At 38.8% G+C, this 19,394-nt stretch overlaps 1 protein-coding gene across 1 annotated transcript in view; it reads left to right on the top strand.

The window, feature by feature from the left end:
* Window positions 1-19,394, top strand: part of LOC124605564 — a 47,256-nt gene that overhangs the window by 16,586 nt on the left and 11,276 nt on the right. The window contains exon 2 of the mRNA XM_047137337.1: window positions 6,564-6,737. Coding sequence (XP_046993293.1) covers window positions 6,564-6,737 — 174 coding nt within the window. The remainder of the gene's footprint in view (window positions 1-6,563; window positions 6,738-19,394) is intronic.

Raw genomic sequence — 19,394 nt, 5'->3', positions numbered from 1 at the left:
GATCTTCAGGTACACATGCCGATCTGCTTTCACTGTTGCATTCGTATGGGAAATGTTGTCATCAGTCAGTGACACACGAATGCTCATTGTCATGTTAGTCTTCGTGGCCTTTTGTGAACTCACGACACTACCACCTCACACTTTCCAAAGTCAGACACTTTTCCCCATATATGGGCTGGATTTCCCTGTGAATTTCGAAGGGTGTTTGTCCCTTGTTCCATAGAAAATGAATCACACCTTGCTGCGAGTGTACTGTAGGTTTGTGAAGCACAACCAACATCTTCAACAACTGGCAGCAACATCATTCTGTGGAGCTACCAGCAGATAGGGCGGCTCCAGTTCAAGAAAGATCAACCTCTGGGAATGGATATGCTAACTGCAGGTTTACAGCTGTAATTTGGCTAAAAGAGGACAAAGACTTTCTGATTTGTCCTCCGACATACAGTATTACTTGAGTAATGTTAAATATTTGCAGAGTTTATATAACTATTATTTTATACTATTTTTTGTAACAGTTAATTTGATAACATGAAACTATAAGGATTCTTAAAGCTTTATTAAACAAGGCAATGCACGGAGCCTTCTACTACTTTTTTATGATTTGTAAAGAGAGCTCTTTTTTTTGCTGGAAGATTCACTAATACTCTGCCCATTCCTCCCCACAAGGTTATGCCATAACTAATTATTGAATGGACATATGCAAAATGTGTTACACTTGCTCATGAACTGCTAGTTGCTGAAATTATGATTCAGAATACATAGCATGCTGTTGTGGTTTGCTTTCCCATTATTGTAATATGCTCAGTACACTTTAGCTGTTGGCCACAAGCAGTCCTAGAAATTTTGTGTTTGATATGCATTCTACATCCTCATCATTCACTCTTAGATTTACACTATTGGGAATTGTTTGTAGGGAAACTAATACTTTTTTAGTTAGCTTATTTTTTGTGTCCACCTACACACATTCCTTAGAATTTCTTCAATCTTTTCCATTAGCATGCCTGGTGACTTGTTGCTGGTCATAATACTTCTTTCATCACCAAATAGTATTATTTTTCTGTGCTTTAAACTCTGAGGAAAATAGTTTGTATATATTAGAAAACGTATGGGATCCAGAACAGTTCCTTGTGGTACTACTCTGTTGGTGTGTTGTGGATCGGAGAGATGTTTTCTATTCATCACAAAATGCTCATACCATCACAGGCTCTCACATGTATAGATTGTCATCATCGTAGCACTTCTACAAATAAAGTAGCGCGATACATACTGCTAACATAAAGCTGATTTAGATGACAACACTACTGTTGCCATATTGTCCCTGTTCCACAGTACTGACAGGGTCATAATGTGTGACTGGGGTGTGCGACATAGTCAGGCTCATTTTCCGGGCAAAACTGCATTTCATCCATGAACAGAACTCTACCCAACCATTCCTGTATCCACTCATGATGAGGACACCACCCTGTGTTATCTTAGCATCTCATGAAGAGCCAACCATAAATAACGAACTATACAAGCCAATGATATGAATCTGGCTGCAAATATATGACCAAATTTTCATATTCTGCCATGTTCTGGTCATGGAAACAACCCCCTGTTCTCTTTGCACTAGCCTCTGGCGTTAATTAATATTTATGTTTAACTAACTTCTATCCAAAGACACCACACTGATGTATATCTGTTACTTCCAATCAGGATGTTCAATTGTGACCTGTTGCTTACCAACACCATCTACTGACTGTTTCTTAGGAATTGTCAAACCATATACACTCAGGCTCATAAATTAAGGATAATTGCAGAATGTGGCGCCACACAATGTGGCACTACACAAAACTGGCGCTAACAGCATAGGCACATAGGGAACACACACGGCACAGATCTGTAAGTCCACAGTATTGGTGATAAGTTGAGAAAACCGTCCCAAAACACATGTGCTAATACTTGTTTAGTTAGTTTATTTTTTTCCTGCACATGTACCCTAACATCAATACAGGATATAATCACCATGCAGTACCTACACAGGCTGCACAACGGGTTGGCATACTCTGGATCAGGTGGTCAAGCAGCTGCTGGGGTATAGCCTCCCAGTCTTGCACCAGTGCCTGTCGGAGCTCCTGAAGTGTCGTAGGGGTTTGAAGTCGTGCAGCGATATGTTGACCGAAAGCATCCCATATGTGCTCGATGAGGTTTATGTCTGGAGAACAGGCAGGCACTCCATTCGCCTGATATCTTCTGTTTCAAGGTACTCCTCCACGATAGCAGCTCAGTGGGGCCACATGTTATCATCTGTCAGGAGGAAGGTGGGACCCACTGCACCCCTGAAAAGGCGGACATAATGGTGCAAAATGACGTCCCGATACACCTGACCTGTTACAGTTCCTCTCTCAAAGACATGCAGGTGTGTATGTGCACCAATCATAATCCCACCCCACCCTATCAAACCCCGACCTCCATAAAGGTCCCTTTCAAGGACATTAAGTGGTTGGTATCTGGTTCCTGGTTCACGCCAGATGAAAATTCGGTGAGAATCACTGTTCAGACTATACGTGGACTTGTCCGTGAACATAACCTGGGACCACTGCTCCAATTACCATGTACTGTGTTCTTGACACCAGGCTTTACGAGCTCTCCTGTGACCATTGGTCAGTGGAATGCACTTTGAAGGTCTCTTGGTGAATAAACCATGTCTGTTCAGTTGACTGTAGACTGTGAGTCTGGAGACAACTGTTCCAGTGTCTGCAGTAAGGGCTCGAGCAAGGCTACCTGCAGATCTCCATGGCCATCTGCAGGCACTGATGGTGAGATATGGGTCTTCTTGTGGTGTTGTACACTGTGGATGTCCCATACTGTCTGCTGGAATCGTTGCCATAATCTTGAGATCACACTTTGTGGCACACGGAGGGCTTGTGCTATGACCTGCTGTGTTTGACCAGCCTCCAGTCGCCCTAGTATTCTACCCCTCATAATGTCATCAATATGTTTTCTTTGAGCAATTTTCAACACATAGTTACCATTAGCACGTCTGCACACATACTCTCTACACCAAACTCTGACATGCGCCAACACACCTCTGCATATGTGGACTGCTGCCAGCGCCACTGTGCGATGACCACAGGTCAAATGCACCGCATGGTCACACCCCGAGGTGATTTAAACCCACAAACTGCTCACCAGAGCATTGTTTCACCGTGTATCAGCATTATCCTTAATTTATGAGCATGAGTGTAGTTTGTGTAGTCCGAAATTTTAATTTCCCATTTTTTCCCAGAAGTCATATGCAATATATACTGCCTGCCAAATAAAGAGAAAGTATCTGGAAGACATGGTCAGATGTCAGTGTAGCTTCATACGATACACACCAGGAGCATGTATATTAATAACTAGAGTTACAATTCTCTGTGACAAGTAGAATTGCCATCAGAGTGCTGTAGTATTGTTCATGTTTAGTGTTGCTACCAGGCCTGGTAGACTTCATATGGGGTGTGAACAGTCTGATGTTGTGTGATCACTATGAAGGACACAGAGATGTCATGTACTCATCTGAGACAACATTATCAGCACATAACAGAGTTTGAAAGGGGTGTCAGTGTGGTTTTCCATTTGGGTGACTGGTTGAATTGTGCATAACCAGATATGACAGTGGCCCGCTGTTGCATGGAAATAGGCAGGTGGGCATATTTTTGACAATGTTTGACCACCACAAAGAGCTTCAGAGACTACCATAGCTGAATATTGTCAAATGATATTTCACAAAACCAAAAGAAATTCTGGTCATATGTGAAGGCTGTTAGTGGCACCAAAGTTAGTGTCCCATCCCTAGCAAGGGAGAAAATGTTTGACTCCATTTTCAAATGCTCCATTATAAAGGAAAACTCAGGAGAAATGCCCCAATGTAATCTTTGTACCACTGAAAAGATGAATGATGTTGAGAAACAGCTAAAATCGTTAAAACTGAACAAATCTCCAGGGCCTGATGGAATCCCTGTCAGATTCTATACTGAATATGAGGCTGAGTTTGCCCCTCTTCTAACTATAACCTATCATAGATCCCTTGAACAAAAGCCTTGTCCAGCTCTTGGAAAACAAAGCACAGCTCCACACATTAACAAGAAGGGTAGTAGAAATATCCACAAAACTAGCATCCAGTTTCTTTGATACCAATTTGTTGTAAAATCTTAGAACATATTCTGAGCTGAAACATAATGTCGTATCCTGAACAGAATGACTTCCTCAATGCCAATCAGCATGATTCCGAAAACATTGATCATGTGAAACCCAATTTGCAGTTTTCTCACATGATACGCTGAAAGCTATGGATCAAGGCAGTCAGGTAGATACAGTATTTCTTTATGTTCAAGAAGACTCAGTGCCACACCTATACATATTGTTAAAAGTACACTATATGGGATATGAAGTTAAATTTGTGACTGGATTGAGGACTTTTTCGTAGGGACGACTCAACATGCTGTCCTGGATGGAGTGTCATTGTCAGATGTAGAAGTGTGTTGGGACTCTTGCTGTTCATGTTGTATATTAATGACCTTGCAGACAATATTAATAGACTTTTTGCAGATAATGCATTTATTTATGATAAAGTAACATCTGAAAGAAGCTACATAAATATTAGTCAGTTCTTGATGAGATTTCACGTGGTGCAAAGATTGCCAACTGGCTTTAAATTTTCAGAAATGTAAAATTGTGCTCTTCACAAAATGAAAAAAATGTACTATTGTATGAATATAATATCAATGAGTCACTGTTGGAATCGACCAACTTATACAAATACCTGGGTGTAACATTTTACAGTTGTGTAAAATGAAATGATCACATGGGCTTAGTTGTGGGTAAAGGAGGCAGTAGACTTTGGTTTATTAGTAGAATAGTGGGGAAGTGCAATCAGTCTATGAAGGAGGTTGTTTACAAATCACCTGTGCAACCATTTTTAGAATATTGCTCAAGTGTGCCGGACACTTACCAAATAGGACTAAGAGGGGATATTGAATATATAAAGAGAAGGGCAGCACAAATGATCACAGAATTGTTTGATCCATGGGTGAGTGTCACAGAGATACTCAAGGAACTGAATTGGAAGACTCTGGAAGACAGACATAAACTATCCTTAGAAAGTCTATTAACAAAGTTTCAGGAAACAGCTTTCAGTGATGACTCTTTGAATATACAAAATCCTGTATGTATCACTCACATAGGGATAATTAAGATAAGATCAGAATAATTACTTCATGCACAAAGCCGTTCAATCAATCATTCTTCTCGTGCTCCATAAGGGAATCGAATAGGAAGACCCCCTAATAACTGGTACAATGGGATGTACCCTCTGCCATGCAACTCATGGTGGTTTGCAGACTATAGATGTAGATGTAGATGTTGGAGGACTGCCGTGTTGTGTAGTCCGTTCACATCTGGGCCCACCCTCCAAGACAAGTAGTGGACTCCCTGCAAAATTCTGTCAGTCCCAACACCATCGGTAGGCAACTAGCCACAGCAGGCTAGGAAATTACTGTCCCATGCTTGGGCCTCCATTAACACCACAGCACAATTGGCTGCATTTGGAGTGGTGCCACGCTCATGAAACATGTACAGCTAATGAATGGCATTTCATTGTTTCAGTGATGACTGCAGTTCTGCCCTACCGAGATGATCTCATTGTCGAGACTGATAGTGACTTTTGAATCACAGTGTGGAGAGCCACTTGGGTAGTAGTAATTAAGTGAACTTTGATGGTACAACGGTATGTCACGGATATTCAGCATGGACAGTCTGTGTGATGTTGAGGTACCCCTGCGACCAGTGACATCCCAACATCTGTCTCTGATAGGACATGTGTGGCATCAGCTCAGATGTCAATTCTGCCCCAGCGACAGTACCCAGGATAATGAGGCTCAATTACAACAGCTGTGGGCCAGATTGCCTCAGGAGAGGATGCAATGGCTTTATGACACCATTCCCACCCGAGTCAGTGAATGCATCCAGGTAAGGAGGGTGGGGGTGCAGCGTCGTATTAAGTGGGCTAAAACTGCAACGTTCTTTATAAATTTGACTCGATAGTGTTATCACTGACATAACATCAAATTCTCTTTGAAACCGTGGTTTCATATTACTTCCTTTCCCTTCTGGGTGCTTCACCTTTCTTGTCAGACTGTGTACATTCTTTCTTGCTATATGCTGAATTTCTGATGAGGTTGTAATTTTTTCTCTGGTAGTGTTTTTTTATCATGTTATAGCAGCAAATATATCTGAAGAATGTGTGAAAGCAATTACAAAGAAACAGCTGCTCTCCTTCATTTATTTAGCGGTGATTTGCAGAGTGAAACTGTGAAGTTATAGTGATTATACCTGAAGCAAACCTAGCGACAGCGCTGAAAACACTGGTGATCAACACAGTGTAACTCTTTAGGAAGTGTGCTAAAAGAATGTGGCGATATAATGTTAACCGATAAATTTTAAATTTTTAGCTCTTGTGTATGTGAGCAAAATTAACTTCTGCTGAAGGAGTCAAGTTACATCATTTTCTTTGTGAACCATTTTTAATATCTGGTCTACAGGTCTTCTCAGAAGATGCTTCGCGTGTCGTTCGAGAGGTGAACTGGGCTCTTGTAAGGATCCATTCAAGTTTAATGCCACACAGGTGGAAAATGAACGTGGTGTAGAAGCGGTACCATGTGCATCTGGTTGGTGTGGGAAGTTCCTGGAAGGAGGAAATGGATACAAAGATGATGGTAAGTACTGTTGGTAATCAAATAATGTTTTAATTTTAGGATTCACTTTTCATGATGTCTTTATATAACATGTAAAACGTGAACATATACCCTGAGATGATAAAAGTCATGAGGCATTGATACGCACACATGCAGATGGTGGTAGTATCACATACAGAAGGTATGAAAGGGCATTGTACTGGAAGAGCTGTCATTTGTACTCATGCAGTTCTTGTGAAAGGGTTTCGGATGTGATTATGGTCACATGACAGGAATTAACAGACTTCAAACGCGGAATGGTTGTTGGAGCTAGACACATGGGACATCATTTTGGAAATCGTAAGGGAATTCAATATTCTACAATCCACAGTGTCAACAGTGTGCTGAGAGTAAGAAGTTTCAGGCATTACCTCTCACCATGCAGTCGGTGACAGCCTTCACTTAACGACTGAGAGCAGTGATGTTTGCATAGTTGTCAGTGCTAGTAGACAGGCAGTCCTGCATGAAATAACCACAGAAATCAATGTAGGATGTACAATGAATGTATCCATTAGGACAGTGTGAGGAAGTTGGGTGTCAGTGGACTATGGCAGCAGACAACTGATGCAAGTGCCTTTGCTAACAGCATGACGTCACCTTCAGTGCCTCCTGGGCTCGTGACCATATCAGCTGGTCCCTAGATGTCTGTAAAATTACGGTCTGGTCAGATGAGTCCCATTTTCAATTGATAAGAGCTGGTGATAATATTTGAATGTGGTGCAGGTCCCATGAAGCCCTGGACCCAAGTTATCAACAACACATTGTGCAGGCTGATGGTGGCTCCATAATGGTGTGGGTTGTGTTTACAGGTAATGGACTGGATCCTCTGGTCCAACTGAACAGTTCATTGACAGGAAATGGTTAAGTTCAGTGACTTCAAGACTATTTGCAGCCATACATGGACTTCATGTTCCCAAACAATGATGCAATTTTTGTGGATGACAATGTGCCATGTCGCCAGGCCACAATTGTCCGTGATTCATTTTATGAACATTCTGGATAGTTCGGTCAAATGATTTGGCCAGCCATTGAAAATTTATGGGACATAATTCAGAGGAAATCCTATACCGGCAACACTTTCACAATTATAGATGGCTATAGAGGCAGCATGGCTCAGTATTTCTGCAGGGGACTTCCAGCAACTTGTTGTGTCCTTACCACATCGATGTGCTGCACTACACTTGGGAAAAGGATGCCGGACACAATGTTAGGAGGTATCCCATGACTTTTGTCACTCCAGTGTACAGCACTCTTAGTTGGTAGGGGTAAATGCAGGCTATAAATGATTTTAGCCAATTGTTGCATAAGTTCTGCAACAAACTTTTGCTTTTCTTGATGCTAACCTGAGCACAGAAGTAGCTGCTTTATCAGTTAACATTATTTGCAAAATATTGAAAGCTTAATGTGAACTTCTGTTTGGAGACATGCATCTATAGCATCATAGCTCTTACTAACAACTATCAGCCTCACAATTGTGACAAAGCTACTTATCAAAGAAGGATTAAACTTTTCCAGTTCATTTATGCAAAACTTTTAAATTCTCTTTTACTTATTTATGGAATACAAACATAATTTAGGTAATTCATTTAAATGATTCACACATCTAAAAGATAGTTTATTCATTATTGTGTAGTTACTAATCATATCATACAGTTCATTGCCTCTTTTGACAGTCTCAATTTAGCATTTGCTCTGCTGCTTTGGAATGATACCGATAATATTTTCTATTTTATTTGAGAACTGATCTCTATTTCCTAGATGTTTGATACTGAGTTGTAGAGTTTCCACTTCAAGGTGCAACCAATATATCATATCATATGATTTGCATCTCATTTTACTAATGAAATTCTCTGTTTGCCTATTAGTAACAAATTTTTTTGTGATGAAAATCATAGGTATGATCATCACTTTAGAACTAATTCTTTTGTTTTGAAAGTGGCAGATGTTTTTGGATAAATGCTGTCAATATTTTTTACTTGACATTTGGTGGTATGTTTATGAGCCACATTTCATCTCTATTAACTACCCCCAAAGACAATGGACTCTGGTGTGGTGGGATGGCTTCCATATCTCTGTGATGCAGATTCCCATACTGCAGGTGCAACCATACCAGAGGAGTATCTGTTGGTTGGTTGGTTGATTGATTTGAGAGGGGGGACCAAACAGCGAGGTCATCAGTCCCATCAGATTAGGGAAGAATGGGAAAGGAGGTCGGCTATGCCCTTTCGAAGTAACCATCCTGACATTTGCCTGAAGCAATTTAGTGAAATCACGGAAAACCTATGTCAGTATGGCTGGATGCGGGTTTGAACCATTATCCTCCCGAATGCGAGTCCAGTGTGCTAACCACTGCACCACCTCGCTTGGTGGGAATGTCTCTGGAGAGGCCAGACAAATCTACGCTTCCTGAAAAGAGGCAGCAGGGTCAACAGTCTGGATGACTGACTGATCTGACCTTGCAACATTACCAAAATGGTTTTGCAATGTTGGTACTGCAAATGGCTGAAAACGAAGGGAAACTACAGCTGTTAAATAATTACCATGGACATGCAGCTCTTCTACATGGTTTAATGATGATGGCATCCTCTTGAGTCAATATTCTGTATGAAAATTGTTCCCCATTCAGATCTCTGGATAAACACGACTGAGGAGGATGTCACCAGGAGAAACAAAATTGGCACCTACACATCATAGCATATAAAGTCAGGTCAGATCTGTTACCAAGCAGATTAAGACTATTTACAAAGAGAGATGGGTAGGTTGAAGTTTGGTATAGTGGAAATTAGGTAGAATTGGTGGAAGGAGGAACCACACTTGTGGTCAGGTCAATACAGGGTTATCGACACAAAATCAAATGGGTGTGATAAGGAATAGGGCTAATAGTGGATAAGAAAATTGGAATGCAGGTAGGTTGCTGTGAACAGCTTAGTACATGCATTATTGTAGTCAAGATACATGCAAAGCCAACCAGCTTTGCAGATGATGGACAGATTGAAAGAATGTATGATGAGATAAAAAAAATTATTCGGATAATTAAGGGAATGAGGATTTAATTGTGACGCGGGTCCAGAATTCAGTAGTAGGAAAATGATGGGAAGGAAAAACAGAAGGAGAACATGTACTGTCAACAGGGGTAATTCTTTTCTGCTGGGGGTAACATTGACCCCCAGCCAGTTTCACCCTTTTCTTCCCATTTCTGGATAAACTTCTTCTTGATAACAATAAATAGTAAATAACACAATGGGAGTTGTTGATTTGAATTTACACAATTTAAAATAAAATTAAAAAAAAAATCTATAGTTAAAAAGGTTGTCCAATCCCTACATACCTGCTTAAAAATTAAATTAGGAAAAATTTTCTTGGTCCAGAAGAAATGGTTAATCCTACCATCATTAGGTTCTTATATGTTCAAATTCACATATTTTAATGAAGCTGTCTGATCTTTTAGCAGTACTAACAATTTTAACAACAAAAAATACACCTTTCTTTAAAAGAGGTTAAAATTGGTGCCCTGACTTTTTTTCATCGGGGTAAGTATTCTGACTGTGTTCTCAACCATATTAAATCATTCACAACTATTATAATGTGTGAGTGTGCTTCTGATGTTTTGTTGCTCATTTATATTGTTCATAAAAGTGAAAACTTATATGATATTTGGACTCAGGGAGGGAGGACCAAAGGGTGCGCCCTGTTGCAGTGAATGGTGCTGAAGAGTCAGAACACTCTACAACAGAACTCAGCATGGTTGGTTTGGCAGTGTAGTATTTACAGACTGGTTTAAAAAAGTGCTGCTGCTTCCTCATGCTACAAACCTGTCTGGAACAAAGACAATGATAGGAGAAAACCTAAGTTCACATGTCACAAGTGAGGTTATTCGGTTATGTGAAGAAAATTACAAAGTTTCTGAGTGTTTCAGCCATGTGAAGAAAATTACAAAGTTTCTGAGTGATTCAGCCATGTGAAGAAAATTACAAAGTTTCTGAGTGTTTCAGCCTACACAACTCACTTAACGTGACCTATGGATGTGGATTTTTTCATCCCTTGAAAACTCGCGGGAGGAACATACTAACAGATTTCAAAATGAGCGATCAACAGTTCTCAACTGTATCAAAGGCAATGTTTCCAACCCTTCTTAATGAGCTCACAAATAGTGTACGGCAGGAGTCATCAAGTAATTTTAGATGAGATGCGGATACTTTTGAAAATTTCTATCGAGTCCCAGAAGAAAAACCTCATAGACGTCACTAATTTTGTATTTTAATTTTCGCTCACAAAATAGTAAGAATCACAATAGACAGGCATTTTTGTATTTAAAATCCAGAAATAAAATCTGACATTTCTTACTAATTTTTATTTTAATTTTTACTCTAAACTAATATGAAACTCAATAGATAGGCACTTTTGTACTAAAAATCCAGAAAAAATCTTACATTGTTCCCTATTTTTTTGTTTAAATTTTCACTCAAAAAATTTGAAATATGATAGGTAGGAATATTTGTATTAAAAATCAATGGGAGAAATTACATTTGCAGTCTTGAGCCAGTTTCTTAAAGTTAGGTTCATGTGATGAGCAGCTTATGAAAATAGTGTCTTCAAGTTGGATGACCATTAATATTGAGCGATATTTGTTTGGCAAAAAATTCATTTTTGAAAATGAAATTTCACAAATATATGTGAAGCCAAACAAAGTAGCCAGTAATATGACTGTTTTTTTTAAATTTTCATATTTTTATGGCACACGTTTACTCAAAAATTCTTCAGTGGATCCAGTTTTATACACTGGTAAGGAAATGTCTTCCTGCAAGTCTGTTATCTCCATCTGGAGTAAAGAAGTAAAGACTTTGAAAGGCAGAACAACTGAGCAGCTGCATCTGTTCATTCTGCTGCTGGAGAAACTTCAAAAGGTGATTTTAAGAAACGTGATAGTGTGTCTGTCTCTGAAAAATCATTGGAATATTGATGCAAATTCGTCTAACATGAAGTTTGAGAATACTGGAATGTCTATTTCAGAACTATTTTTACATTCAAAAATTTTTGGAAAGTGAAAAAATTCTTGGCTTGCAATGTATTTTTCAAAGATATCCAGCTTGCAACGAAAAGAAGACACACTTTGTATCAGATCACATATTAACTTCCCATTTCCTTGTAGCTTGGTATTGAGTGCATTTTAATGTTTCAGAATGTCTTTTAAAAAGCCATAGCTAGCTTACTGCATTCATTTGCTAGGAACTCCAAAAGGTTTCTTGTGTCTTGTGAATCCAAGTTTTCTAAAACATATGTTACTTCTTCGTTTATTTACCAAAAATTTTCAGTCGCCTTACCTTTACATAGCCAATAAACATTGTTGTGCTGCAGTAAATCAGAATACACTGAATAACACTCTGAAAGAAACTCTTTGAACAGCCTATGCTGAAGAGTAGAATGGGACATTATAAAATTAATTAACTTGAACAACTTGTCCATTAGTTCTTTCAGAATCATGCTAAGTTTTCCACAAAGGGCTGCCTGTTGGATTATGCACTGATAAGATATTAGCCCAGCATTCATACCTTTGATTATCTTTACTAGTTCCTTTTCCTTGCTGATCACCACTGTGCGACGATGCAAGCTTCCTCTCTTGTTTTCCCTCTGCCTCCTTAAATTCATTTTATTTACATTTTTTCCTGCTTACCATTAACATGCATGAGTATAATTTGCATTTCCATAAAAGAGAAAGGTTGGCCCTCAGTCTTAAAGAATATAATACCAGATCTAACTTTGTGTTTAGTTTTGTGTATGTACTTAAATTTCCTAATTTATTCGGACTATTCCTAGCTAATATCTTTTGTTATAGGGTGAAATCAATAATTGTTTCATGACTTAAATTCTATTGTTGTCTTATAAACAAATATAAATTGTGTATTAATTATAAACATGCGTAAGAAGAACTACTAGGATTCTCAAAGTATTTATTTGACTCCATTCGAAAATATATTAGCAAAGCCAGCCTTTAACCCTTAACCCTTTGAGTGCTGCACCGGTGCATGTGGCTGGCCGTATCAAGCCTGCCCTTGGGGCCACCTAATCCATGTACCTGCACTGGCAGCCACTTCCGCACACTATTTTGTGTGCCTGAGCTCTCCGCTCGGCCGTCCTCGCCCGGGCCTGAGTATTTCTGGAACCACGGCAGTTGTGACAGTCTTGCAGTTAGTGTGATTGCCGATCTTAAAAATAAATGTAGGATATCTGGATACTTATTCCATAACTTTGAATCTGGAGATGAATTGCTCTATAGATCTACTGTACACTGAAACTGCTTATGCTGCTAACATTTAACTCCTCATCAAAGGCTTTCTTTCATTTGCAATTAGTTCTTGAGAATTGTCATAAGATCTCAGTATGCATCTGTGTTTTATTTGTCATACTGACACTTAATTATCAGATTTTTGTACGCAACTTATGATGTAAATGCTGTAGAATCCGTAACGACCAAACATTGACGTTCTTCTGTACTAGCACAATAACTTGCCTGCAAACAACTGTCTGGACACTGAGACACACTTTTGAAGCTAATCGCTATATTTTGAGAGCATTAGCCCAATAAATTATCCCCAAGGAAACTTCAAAATCAAAAATTCAACATTTCTGAATTCTTTTTATATGGGACGCAGTTGTTATTGTACAATAGAAATAAACAATGATTTATAACTTTTGTTTAAGAATTAGATAAGGAAATACTCAAGTTTCTAAACTACCTTACTAAATGTCACCTTTAATTCCTAATGACCTTTTGTGCTTCAGAAACGGGAGAGTGTGTGCAACTGACCAACATGTGCCGAGACGCCCTTTCCAAGTGTAGGCCTAGAATTTTTTCACAAATCCAGTATCCTGGAACAGATAGGACAACAACCTGTTATTGAATATTAGTAGAAAATTGTAGTGTGGTTTGGGGTAAAAGATATTTATTTAAGCGGCGACTAGTTTCGGGCAAAGCCCATTTTCAAACAACCATGTCAAAAAGGAATGTGACAAACACATTATAGCTGTTAATAAAACCATAGAATATCGATAGCGATCCATCTGGTATGGTTTTATTAACAGCTATAATGTGGTTGTCACAGTCTTTGTTTTACATGATGGTTTGAAAATTGGCTTCGCCCAAAACTAGTCGCTGTTTAAATAAATATCTTTTACCGCAACCCAGGCTACAATTTTGTAGTAATAATAATGCTAGACATTTTTGTTTAATTAATGATATTTGCACTAAGTTTAAGGTTTATCTTCTACCAAGAAGTTATGGAAGAATATATAAATTTGTACTAAGTTTTTATTTTTGCACCTTATGTATGAACATTTGAAGCATCCAGTCTGTGTTTGTCAGCACAGACTAGATATTTCACATTTTTGTACATAAGCTATTTCTCAGCAAAGTAATTCATATGGAGAGGCTCTTCAAGCTCAGATAATTCGGTGATTTATTTATTTTTTCTTTTTTTCCTTTTTGCACAGTTATGTTTCCCATCCTTCTTTCTCATCCAGGCTTTGGACCGGCAATGGTGAAGTTAAAAATATATATTTTTTTAAATTTTTGTAACTATTTTATTTTTTTTTTAATTTTTAAGTAATTTTTTCAGAAGTAACGGCTTCATTTCATCTTCCAGCTGTAGCAACTTGGCTAAAAGTTCTTCCTTGTGTGGTATGTTTCAAAACATGGTTCAACGCACAAAGGTACATTGCATGTTTTGCATTCATATTCCGTTTCTTGATGCACATTCTGTTTCGAGCAGACTGCACATCTACGCCATAGTCTGAGTTTCTTGGACTGGTCACTTGGAATGACACGTGGAAAGTGCCTCCCAGTAAAGCAAAGAGGATTCTCGTCGAGTGTCATCCTTTCCTATCTCTTCTCCGTTCTGTAGCAAATTTTGCCACAAGTTCTTGTACCAGACATAAATGAAAATCTGCTAATGATATTTTGCGCCCCGTCACCGATCTGTGAAGAGTGTGAGCATTCAAAACACAAAGGCCCACAACATGAAAAAAAAAGAAAAAACTTTTTGTACCATTTAACAGATTTACGCACAGATGCAACAGAGCTTAACAGCATGTTGGAGTGGTCTACTGCTCCCATATTTGCGTTGTAATCAACAACACATTGCGACTTCATTACTTTTTCGCCAGTCATCCTGTTTGTCTTTCCCATGTCACGCATTTATATAGTGTTGCAGGTAGTCAGCATGAACACTTCTCTCTTGTCGCACCACTTGATGGCAAGTATTGCGTCAGTTGACATAAACTCAACTTCTCCTTGTTTCAGTTACTTTTGTAGCTTTGGAAAGTTGCACCTGTTCCTATGTACAGTACCGGATGCTGCTGTTGTCTGGTTGTGAAGCTAGAGGATCAAGGTTGGACTTGTATACCAATTGTCGACATACAGGGTTTGTCCATGTTCAAGGTATGGCTTCATTAGTGTTGCCACAATATCACCATATTTCCCCAAATTATGGACTTCAAATTCTGCTGTTCTGCCTGCGTATACAATGAAATCTAATACGTATCCAGTTTTACAGTCGCACAACAAGAATGCCTTGATTCCAAATCTACTTCATTTTGAAGGAATGTATTGTTTAAAAGATAAGTGACCTTTAAACAATAATAGGCTTTCATCGAGACAGAGTCTTCTGTATGGATTAAATGAACTGTGGAACGGCACACAAATTGTATCAATTATTTTCCTAATTTTAAACAAACTGTCATCTCCACGATTGGCTAAAATGCAACATTCTCAAAAGTAACATAAAATGGTCCCGAGACACAACTTCGCCAAAAATTGGAGTACTTCGAAGTACATCTCAGGACCAATATTCCTTTGTTTTCAACTTTTTAACACGAGCTATGAGAAGTCAAATACCAATGAAGCTATACATTTCGTCCAAACCTTTCCAGGTGGATAGTCAAGAATGAACTGATTCCAATGTATTTTCCATGGCGAAAGTTAAAAATTGGTTCATTTCAAGTGCTATAAATTTCAACAGATCTTCTGATAGAAATAACATGAAAAAGGATAGAATGCTTGAATCAGGCACTAGCTGGCAATTATGTCCTGAAGATGAGTCATCAAATGCATGAAGTGCTGGACTGAAGTCACGTTTTTGCCAATCAAATTTCTCATTCTCACTATGACATGGCCTTTTACGGATTGATTCGTCTTCACTTTCAGAATCTGAAGAACAACTGTTCTGGCAAGCTCTACTAGGTGAAGTACGTGGAGGTGTATTACTACAACATTCTTCTGATGAACCTTCATCATCACTACATTCATTGAAGATGCCACACTCCCTGTCACTGTCACTCCTTGTCAATATCCCCAGTATGTCTTCATCAGTGTAACGACTCCATTGTGCCATTTGTCTGTGGAACTCAAAAATGACAGAACTCTAAAAATCCTGATGAAACAGCACTTGGCTAAAAGACACCACAAAAGCAGAATGCAGAAGATCACATGAACCAGCTAGCATGAATGTCGAACAGGAGCTGCAAAATCCATTGCAGAGTGTTTCCCAGATAGCAGGGACAGCGGCACAGAACAGTGCATAGGGTACATCCATCCCAGGGAGTGCACGGCACAAAAGAACTTGCGACAGGCCGGCATGCAGCCCTGAGTGGCTACTGACATCCGCAGGCCCACAGGCAGTGGAACCGGCTGCGGTATAAGCCGTCATTAGGACTCAGGTACTGGCTAGGCCGTGCAGTGAATGCCATCTGCAGGGCCCAAGGGGAAAGCCCACGTCAGCGGCAAACAGCGTCCACAGGCCCCGCGGCCAGGTGGAGTGCCGCGGCATATCACATCTGCAGTACTCAAAGGGTTAATTAGTTCCAAAGTAATTACTACATTTGTCAAAATCATGGTTTGTGTAACTATATCTGTTAATTTCATTATTTAAACAAATAATTCGGCCTAACCTTTGTGGTAGAAGAAACTGTTAAAAAGATGGAATTTTTTGAGGGATTCAGTTAATTGAATGAATTATTTTGTAATTGTAATTTCTGTAAATTAAACACTGAACATTGTATTTCAGTGCCTATTATCACCATTTTTGGTTTCGAGACAGCCAGTCCATGGCCGATTTTCAGAGAGAAATTATGTACTGTTACAAGTAACAACAATGCATCAACTTAACAGTAGAATTAGTGTAACGCAAATAGGCTGTGGGTTAAAACAATGACAGTGTGTGTTAAATTTATTTGAGAAATAGTGTCACACATCTTATTATTCTGCAAGAACTGTGAACTGTGTCATTAGGTTTTCACTGCTCATAGATGTTCAACAGAAAACTATTGTAGCAGTATGCTGATATTTGCCTGCAACCTATTAATGAGACTTAACATTTACCAATAGTGAACTGTGTAATGATGGAGGGTTGGGAACAGTGAAAGTAAAGAACTGAAACACAACTGTGCAACTGTTGGCTACATCATTTACAGCAGTCAGTGTTGTACTTCCATCCCTCATTTTTCAGCCAGTATAACAATGCAGCACCTCAACACTGAGGACTATCAATGAAGAAATAAAGCAGGCAAACGTCACCACTGGGGCCCTGTCAGGTGAAAGCAACATCATTTTATCATAACTAATATTTGATTTCGTCATTAAGTCTTCAAAAGTCTTGAAGATATCTTCTCTGCAAGTTTTGCCTTTCAGTGGCAATATTTTTAGCAATTCTTCCCGAAATTCTTTTCTTTCAAACATCCAAAAATCACATGAAAATAGATGTTTGTTCTTCATCAACAATGTTGCATGTTCACCTAATGCTATGATGTAGCAAGGTCCCTTCTGCAGAAATTCAAGCAAACTACTTTTATCGTCAGCAGCAAAAATTTCGGTTCTTCTTGTATTAATTCTTGCTGACAATGGAATACCCTGAATTTAGCTCATAGAGAGAACTAGAAAGGGTGTGCTTTTTTTGTAGGAAGCTAGATATGCCTGGAGTTTTTCTTACAACCTTTACTACTCAGAGGAAAATTTTTATGGAACTGCTGGTGAGTTGTTTCACAGTATCACTTTAAATTTGGCACTTTAACGAGAGTGACAGTTCTGTTGCATACAAGGCAAACTGAAACAGTCCCAGGCCTATCAGGCAGTGTAAAACAATATTGTTCAGTCCACTCAGTCAAAAAGTTGCTATTTTCACTTCCAGCTTTATGCTTTTTAGGATCCATATTGATGCAAAAGAAATGTTAATAAGCCTCAATAATAATGAAACACTCTGTGTGAGATTGCAACAACTACTGACAAAGTGGCAATAAAATATGTGTACTTTGTTTAGATTTGTTCCTTATAAAAATACCAGTGTCCAGCACACAGCACGTGCTGATGCACTGCAAAGGAGCTACTTCCATGTCAAAGTGTATGCTGCCACACATCCAAGAAGCTGCATTGCAAAGGAGCTGCACTGCAAAGGAGTTGCTTCATTGTCAGAGATCGCTGCCACCTATAGTGCAGTTTCATAAAGTAGCTTTAAGCTATAGTTCAAGTTACAAGCACAAAAAATTTGTTTAAATGAATATGCCTTCCCCAATTTATTAGAGGTTTCAGAGGTTGTTAGAGTCTGAAATCAATTTATAAAATTTCCTTGTTCATTAAATAAAATTCTTGTGCTGCAATTTGTGTGTACAGAGCTTTTACATGGGTTGACATAACATGCTGTGCCAGTTGGCCAGCTTGCTCCCATCCACTACCATTGTTCAGTGCACTCTCCTGCATCTCACTGCATATCAACTTTGTATTTAATCTACCTACATATAACCATTAAGAATTTTAATTCTTCAGCAGTTAATTGTAAAACTACCACAAAAAATTATAAAGGTGGTGCTCCAACGAATTGTGATCTACAGAAAAATATATTATAAAGGTGGCACTCAAACAAATTGTGAACTACAGAAAAATATCTTTTTTAAAATAGTTTGAGTACATAATTTATACTTTCAAAATATTTTGGCAGGCTAGTTTTTGACCTTCCATGGTCCAGACTTTCCATGGTCCGCCAGTTACCAACTACTGTTCTTGGGGATAGGATGAAGACAAATCTCCAAAATGCATTCAAGGCTTGTGGGATATTCCCACTCAAAAGAGAAGCTGTCTTCTCTAAACTTTAAGGTGAACATGTCTTCTCTAAAGTTTAAGGTGAACATGTCTTCTCTAAACTTTAAGGTGAACAGGACATGGAAGAGAAAAAGGAAGCTGTAGCTGAATCTTATTTAAAGTCTCTATGCAAAAAGAAAAACCGATAGCCCATTCAAATATGAAAAGAACAAAAATTGCTGTTAGCCCTGATAAAGTTGTTTTAGGTATTCATGCATTGAACATTGTTCCAAAATCATTCAAAAGGCCACCAAATGAAAATATATGTGCACTACATAAAAAGCTCAGATTGCCTGCAGGTATAAATATACAAACGATCCTCAACCTAGTTTTCCAAATCATCCACAGCTAATGAAGACCTCTCAAAGGCCAAGAGAAATCTCTTTCAGAAGTGTGGTAATTCTTCATCAGAAGGTGAGCCAGGTGTAATGAAATTGTCAGAGCAATGGAAACTGATGGAAATGATTTTGATCCTTCAAATGATCCTGTTGTTGAAGATTTGCTGCTCGCTAAGTGTG

This window comes from Schistocerca americana, chromosome 3, assembly GCF_021461395.2.
Source record: "Schistocerca americana isolate TAMUIC-IGC-003095 chromosome 3, iqSchAmer2.1, whole genome shotgun sequence".
Classification (NCBI taxonomy): Eukaryota; Metazoa; Arthropoda; class Insecta; order Orthoptera; family Acrididae; genus Schistocerca; species Schistocerca americana.
This window is presented reverse-complemented; position numbering and strand designations above follow the sequence as displayed.